At 47.7% G+C, this 7,873-nt stretch overlaps 1 protein-coding gene across 1 annotated transcript in view; it reads right to left on the bottom strand.

Annotated features, from left to right (window-relative positions):
- The window catches only part of PLEKHG1 (pleckstrin homology domain containing, family G (with RhoGef domain) member 1), a 155,046-nt gene that overhangs the window by 16,815 nt on the left and 130,358 nt on the right, over positions 1 to 7,873 (bottom strand). The window contains exon 11 of the mRNA XM_012655571.1: positions 1,893 to 1,926. Within this exon, the coding sequence (XP_012511025.1) occupies positions 1,893 to 1,926 (34 nt within the window). The remainder of the gene's footprint in view (positions 1 to 1,892; positions 1,927 to 7,873) is intronic.

Here is a 7,873-nt window from a genome sequence, read left to right on the forward strand (position 1 = left end):
TTGCTCAGGCTGGTCTCAAACTCCTGAGCTCAAACAATCCTCCCGCCTCAGCCTCCCAGAGTGCTAGGATTACAGGCGTGAGCCACCGTGCCCGGCCTGTTCTGGTCTAATTACAAGGTACTGCAGCATGTTCAATGATCATCTTTATTCTGAAGCCTAAAGGCAAACAATTTTAGGACACAGCTATAAACCAGTGCTCCTCTAATTAGGGGTAAGGCTCTTCAAGGGTGTCTTAATCTCAGAGTTCTGAGGATTGTAAAGACCGTGTGCTCATCTCCAATGCCAGCGGAAAGTTACATAGTGAGGCCATTTGGTCCGATGGACTGGCCTGCCCTGCTCTCATTCAGCCAAGTTCAGACTCAGCACTGGGCAAATAAGGTCTTCGCCTCAGGCTGGGATGCTCTGGTGCCTAGGCCTATGGCACCAATTAGTGGCTTAAGATAGTTCTGGGCACTCTAGAATCTTACTGGTTTCTAAGCTCTAGCCCAGGGCCTGGGAATAAATGAAATAAAATCATGCTGTTGCATGGAGCTGGCCGTAGTAATAGCTGACCGCTGACTTCTCCACACCCCCTGTTCGGTCTTTGCCAATTTGCACACACGCAGCCATGATCTCGCCTGCTCTTCAGGGTGCTCTTAGAAAAAAAAAATCTTAAGGCAATTTCCACTGAATAAAGTGTGGGGATTTGGAAAGCAAAGCCTAGCACTGTGGTAGGGAGCACCATGCGTCACTTCTCAGGTCTGCGGGGTACAAAGTGGGGACCCACAGCTACGACAGTGGGGACAAGTGACGCTCCTGCTCCTACACTGTTGACGCTTCTTTTTTCCCTGGAGAGTTAACAAAGAGCGGCTGGACAGTGAGGGAGCCGATGGCTGCACTTGAGGGAAGATTTCTCAGAAGTAAGGTGTTTCAGGCTGGGTGCAGTGGCTCATGCCTGTAATCCCGGCACTTTGGGAGGCTAGGGAGGGGGAGGATCGCTTGAGCCTAGGACTTCAAGACCAGCCTGGGCAATATGGAGAGACCTCGGTCTTTACAAAAAAATTGAAAGTTAGCCAGGAGTGGTGGTATGTGCCTATAGTCCTAGGTACTTGGGAGGCTGAGGCAGGAGGATCTCTTGAGCCCAGGAGTTTGAGGCTGCAGTGAGCTAGGATTGCACCACTATGCTCCAGCCTGGATGACAGAGAGAGACTCTAACTCACCAAAAAAAAAAAAAAAAAAAAAAAAAAAATTGTAAGTAAGGTGTTTTGAAAGGTTTACATAAAAGTGGAAGTGTTTTAAGTACAAATTTCCGCCAGTCCTGGTTGTGAGTGTTGAAAGTCATTGTTTTCTCTTTTTATTCTATGTAATCTGGGAAATAACAAAGATGTGATAAGTGCTATTGGGCAAGGTCTAAGGACCTGATACATTTATTCTCTACCTGCTTTTATAAGCCTAGAAACATTCTCACGTATGTGGAATAGTTGTGTTGTTTCAGAATTTTCTACTGCATAAGAAAAACCAATAACTATCAAGTTACCAAATTCTTGCAGATAATTAACATGGACTTTTTAGAGGATGGGATGAAGTAGAAAATACACTGCGTGGCCCTGTTTTTGGGTGGTTGCGAGGAGAGTTGACCCCGGAGACATAATTGACATTGTTAGTAGAGGCAGAAACCTGGACAGTGAGTGGCCAGCCATCAGCTGAGTCACAGGTAACCCAGGGAGAATCAATTCAGAAACAAGTCACTGTACTAAGAAGGGACTGACTATACTGTCTGCCCTTTTTGTTAAAACAGTGAGTAGAGATGCTATTTTCTTACAATTGACATTTTTATAAACTTTAAGATAGAAAACGTGATAGATACAAGGAGATAACGACATTTCGAATTATGCTAAGGAAACAAAACTTACGGATGGCATCCATTTCAAGGATTGCTTGCTTGGCCTGTGAGAGAGAAAGCGCAGCTATAATTACGATTATTGTTATTATTTTTTCTTTAAACACCCAATCCTAACACAGATCTTATCTCACCTGAACAAACGGATTTTAAAAAGCTTTTAACAACTCGCTGTTTCTTTTAGGCATTAACTCACAGTTCAGGGGATTCAAACAGATGAGCGCCCTCATGCGGGCAGGAGATGCTACACAACCAACGCGCCAGAGCTGAGACTGTGACCACCCCGCAAAGGGGCAGGGTGGGGGAGGTTGGTTCCTAAACTCAGCTGATCATCAGTGTCCACAGGGCAGCTCATTGAAAAAAAAAAAAAAAAAAAAAAAAATGCAGCGTCCTGCCACCCAACCCTGATGTTCTGAACCAAAAGCTCAAGGTTAGAGCCTGGTATCTGTATCACCAGCCCTCCCTGTGACACTGGGGACCTTCTAATTATTTCGAGGTGATTGTAAAATGGCTGCTGGAAGTCTCCTCTCCTTGCTTTCCTCCTTCTGAATGCTATGTGATTGTCATCACGTCTCTCTCCCTGTTCCCTCGGCCCCCCAACACCTCCCATCTCTTCTGTGTACCCCAAAATCTCCCAGAGGGGCTGGCGGGGGTGGGGCTAAACTGGGTAGGCGGATCTCCCACCGTAGGACGGGATAACAGGGCCTCCCTTTCAGGGTGGTTGTTAGGACGCAGTAATGGGCTCAACCAGGAACTCCCACCCACCCTCCTGGGGGCTTGTGCCTGATAAACCATGACTTTTCTTTCTCTACACTCACTCACTTCTCCCCACTCTAACACACCACCACCCCGCTTCTGAAGTTTAATGATTTGGGGCTTCTTTGTGTTGTTATTATTACTGTATGTTATTGATGTTTAGGGGAATATGGAGAATAAGTGAATTGCCCTAACATGAATCGTTTTGCCTAAGGATTCAAAGAAGATAAAAAATTAGTTTAGGTAGCTTTTCTTGTCTCTTTAATGTCATCTTCATTTTTCAAGGGCAGAATAACTTACCCTACAAATATGATGCTTACAGTAACTTTAAAAATAATTTTACTCATTTTGCTATGATCTGTGATATCACAGTAAAAATATTTAGGCTAAGTGGCAACCATATTTAGTTTAAAAAAAAAAAAAAGAAGGGGGAGGAAGTCTCAACTCAGTTACCTCAATTTTGAGAAAACAAATGCTTAGAATTTTGTAGCACAGGCATTTCTATTGCACATTTGGAGTTTGAGATTACTAGCTAGAATTAACTTCAAACACAAATGCTAGCTCAATTTCCTAGAAGTGTACTGAAAGAGCCATATTAATGTATGAAATGAAAAAGTACCTACCTTTACCTTTATTCTCAATTAATCTGGACAAGAGTTCAGTTTATATACTATATGTAAGAATGGCCAACATGGCTATTTCTAAGACATTAGCTGGTATTTATAAACCTAACTTCAAGAACTCAGTATTTTTTTTTCCTAAGTCTTTTTTTAAATTATTTTACTTATTTATTTTTTGAGACAGAGTGTCACTGTGTTGCCCGGGCTAGAGTGCCGTGGCATCAGCCTAGCTCACAGCAACCTCAAACTCCTGGGCTCAAGCGATCCTTCTGCCTCAGCCTCCCGAGTAGCTGGGACTACAGGCACGTGCCACCATGCCCGGCTAATTTTTTCTATATATTTTTAGCTGTCCAATTAATTTCTTTCTATTTTTAGTAGAGACGGGGTTCGCTCTTGCTCAAACAATCCTCCCACCTAAGCCTCCCAGAGTGCTAGGATTATAGGCGTGAGCCAGGGCTTGGGCTTTTTTTTCCTGTCTTGATGTTAATTTCAAAAAGTGCTATTCCTGGCCCGGCGCGGTGGCTCACGCCTGTAATCCTAGCACTCTGGGAGGCCGAGGCGGGCGGATCGTTTGAGCTCAGGAGTTCGAGACCAGCCTGAGCAAGAGCGAGACCCCGTCTCTACTAACAAAATAGAAAGAAATTAGCCAAACAACTAAAAATACATAGAAAAAAAATTAGCTGGGCATGGTGGCACATGCCTGTAGTCCCAACTACTCAGGAGGCTGAGGCACTGAGGCACTAGGATCACTTGAGCCCAGGAGTTTGAGGTTGCTGTGAGCTAGGCTAACGCCACTGCACTCACTCTAGCCAGGGCAACAGAGTGAGACTGTCTCAAAAAAAAAAAAAAAAAAAGTACTATTCCTGGATTTTCCACTAGGTGTCAGCGAAGGACCATCCTTGAATTAAAGGAATGGGGCACTTAAGAGGAACTAATTTCCCACAGCTTCACTGACATTCTTACACTGGTTAAAAATTTCCTGTTATGCATTAATTATATTTCATATAAATAAATATATTTTGAATAAGAGCTACTTCACAACTTGTTTTACTGAGGGTGAAATAAGAATATAAAGTACTAAGCACAGTGTACATGTGCTCAGTAAGTTGTAGTAGGAAAAAAAAATTTTTTTAGATTCTAAAAGTATCAGCAAGTTGGGCAAGAAGTACAATTCTACACTGACTATATTAACCATTCGAGTCCATGAAAGGAAAACTGCCTGGCATACGCACACCTGGTGTAGGAGAAAGAGACAGATATGTGAACTAGTCTGATTTTACAATGGTTTTGAAATTGCCTTTGAGAATCTCTTTGGCAATTTTGATTTTCCCAGTAGACAGGTAAACGGTAGGTGGGGCGCATCAAAGCCACCTCGCCGTTGCTCAGAAGGGCATTCTGAGGCACGAGGCCAGCAACCACATGACTAGCCACGAAGAAGATGTAGCCGCCTCTCCGCATGAGCTCCCCTGCATCTCCCAACACCCCGATGAAATGAGACTCACGCTCAAGTCAAAGTACACACCTGTGCACATTCATTTCCCGAGTACAAAATCACTGCCGGCTGCCCCGAGAACAAGCTTCAGATGCTTTTCAAAATATACAGAGAGTAAAACAGCCTCTCTCCTTTCTCAGAAATCGCAGCCCTCTTTATTTTCCACCCAGTTCTCCTCTCATGATTCTTATCCCATTTTCTGCATCTCTCTCCTCCCAGCCCCATTTGGACCATGCCACCACACACGTGGATAGTCTGCTCACCACCCTCATCCCAGCTCCTTGACCACTTTATCTCTGATGACCTTTCCCTCCATTCCAGGACAGCAACTCAGAGTCAGAGCCACTCCCAGAGCCTGATCGCACCCAGAACTGACTATCTGTGATGCAGGACTCCAAACGTCCCTCCTCCGGCAGCAGATTTCTGTATTCCCATCTCACTAGCTTTTTTTTTTTTCTTAAATAATTTGTATTCTGCTGTTGTTAGGTAGAATGCTTTTTCTTTCTTTCTTTCTTTTTTTGAGACAGAGTCTCACTCTGTCGCCCAGGCTAGAGAGTCATGGCATCAGCCTAGCTCACAGCAACCTCAAACTCCTGGGCTCAAGTGATCCTCCTGCCTCAGCCTCCCTAGTAGCTGGGATTATAGGCATGCAACACCACACCTGGCTAATTTTTTCTATTTTTAGTAGACACGGGGTCTCACTCTTGCTCAGGCTGGTCTTGAACTCCTGAGCTCAAGGGACCCTCCCACCTTGGCCTCCCAGAGTGCTGGGATTACAGGCAAGAGCCACTGAGCCTGGCCCATCTTGCCAGCTTTAACTCCTGCTAAACCAGCTCTCTGACTACGACACCAGCAATCCGTCAGCCCATGCCTAGTTCCACAGTCGGCTTCTGCTCTCCACTCAGCCTGCGAATCCTGCTCAATCGCTGCAACTGCGTGCTCATCAGCACCCTCCCTCCCCTGCCCTGCCGCTCCCATGCCGCAGGAACCTGCGTGTGCTGTGGTTCCTCACCCCTAGTTCCCGAGGTGCTGAGCAGATTTTGAAATGACATCATCACACAGCTTCATGGTGGCCAGCTTCGGTTGGGTCTTTGGTGCCTTTTACAAATTAATTTAGTCATCTCTAGTGACTAGTCCATTTCTTTTAAGCAATTGTTTGGAACCTTTCCATTCGCCCTCGGTACCCAACCCCTTCTCTCTCCACTCACCCTGCAGATGACTTCATCACCTGCGTCAGTGAAATCAAACCCTTCATCTTCCCTCAGGTCCACCTCAAGCTTCCTCTGTCTTCTCTCTTCTCCCATCCTTTTCCTCCCCTGGCCCAGGGAAGATGTTCCAGCCCTTCCCAAGACCAGCCCCCTTTCCTGTGCCTTTGACCCTCTTCCCTCCCACCTCCTGGGGGTCTTGTTGCAACAAGCGCTGCCCCCCCCACCCCCGTCCTGCCCCGCAGCCTACTATGGACTCAGTATTCCTCACCTGCACAAGAAGTCCTGCTTTGATCTCGCCTCTCCCTACCTAAATTACCACTTTTTTTTTTTTTTTTTTACAAAGTTCAGAAAAGACAGAAGTCCATACCTACTCTACTCCTTCTTATTCCCCCTCTGTCTGTAATTTTGACCTTTTCTCTCAGTTGCTGAATCTAAAATCTACTTTTCTGTTTGAATCTTTTCTGATCTCGGCAGCATCTGAGGCTGTCTCTCCACTCCCTGGTCCCGACGTTCCTTCCTTTGCCAGCACAACGGTCCGCTGCCTGCCTGCTTGGCTGTACCGTCTCTGGCTGTCCTCCCCTTGCCGGTCCCTCGCGTGCTGGGATCCCCAGCGGTTCTTCTTTCCTTTGCACATCTCTGTGGGCCACCCTGTCAAATCTTAGGGCTTCAGTGACTGTCTAGTGAGGGAGCCTCCCAACCCTTGGCTTCCAGAGACCCAAATTTCCACCTGTGCTGACCTGTCTGGCACGGGTAACAGTGAGAGTAGCTCTTCCTCCCTTCCTCCTCCTCGTCCCTCACACCTAACTGGCTCCTCCCTCTGCAGCCTAGCTCAGGACTCAGGACATCACGCTCCTGACTCATCCTGATGCCTGTCCTCTCTGCCTCAGTGGCGTGTGGCCCCTCTGTGGCTGTGGCTGCGCGGTGATGCTCCTTATCTCTCTTCTGGACTATGGTGGCGGATTACTAATCTCCTGTCTCCACTCTCACTCCTGCAACTTGTCTCACTGTCCCCAAAGTTGTACTCTCAGAACACGGGGCCGCACCATTTCCCCTTCCTTCAAAACGTGCAGGAGTCTCCCAAGGCCGGTGGAGTCCAGACTCCCAGTGTCTATGTCCACAGCCCTCCAGCTCGGGCCCCAGCTCCTGCTCGTCCCGGGCACGCGGCCCCCAGTGCAGGCCCCAGGCGAGTGCCGTGAACACAGCGCGCCCATCCCTTCCCCTCTGTGCCGACGTGGCCGCTCAGCCTGGCTTCCCTTTCCCCTGCTTAATAAAAATATTCCTCATCATCCAGACTGAGGAAAGGGTGTTTTCCATCCTCTCCCCCCTCGACGGCACTGAACCCTTTATCCCTCCACGACGCCTGCTCGCACCTGTCGCCCCCTCGCGGTCGGCAGACAGCGAACGGCTCGCGGGGCTCCCTCACCGCAAGTCCCTTCTCGGCCTGCGTCTCCCGTCCCGGCTTTGCCACGGAGCCCGGCTCCGCTCCGGTCACCGCACCTCGGAGCGATGCTCGTAACTCCACTTTCTATTAGTTCTCTAGAAGTTTCTTACAGTCTTTTCCTTATTTTTCCTTCTTCCAAGCCCCCAAAGGAAAGACACCACCACCTCCGCGGAGTCCGCCGCGCACGTGCATCTTTCCAGCATAAACGGCTGCTTTAACGGATCCCTGCACACCCTCGCCCTCAATTTTTTGTTGTTGTTGTTGTTGTTTGTTTTTTGAGACAGAGTCTCACTCTTTTGCCCGGGCTAGCGTGAGTGCCGTGGCATCAGCCTAGCTCACAGCAACCTCAAACTCCCGGGCTCAAGCGATCCTCCTGTCTCAGCCTCCCGAGTAGCTGGGACTACAGGCATGCGCCACCATGCCCCGCTAATTTTTTCTATATATTTTTAGTTGTCCGATTAATTTCTTTCTATTTTT

The sequence above is a fragment of the Propithecus coquereli genome, unplaced genomic scaffold, assembly GCF_000956105.1.
Source record: "Propithecus coquereli isolate 6110/MARCELLA unplaced genomic scaffold, Pcoq_1.0 Scaffold48, whole genome shotgun sequence".
NCBI lineage: Eukaryota > Metazoa > Chordata > Mammalia > Primates > Indriidae > Propithecus > Propithecus coquereli.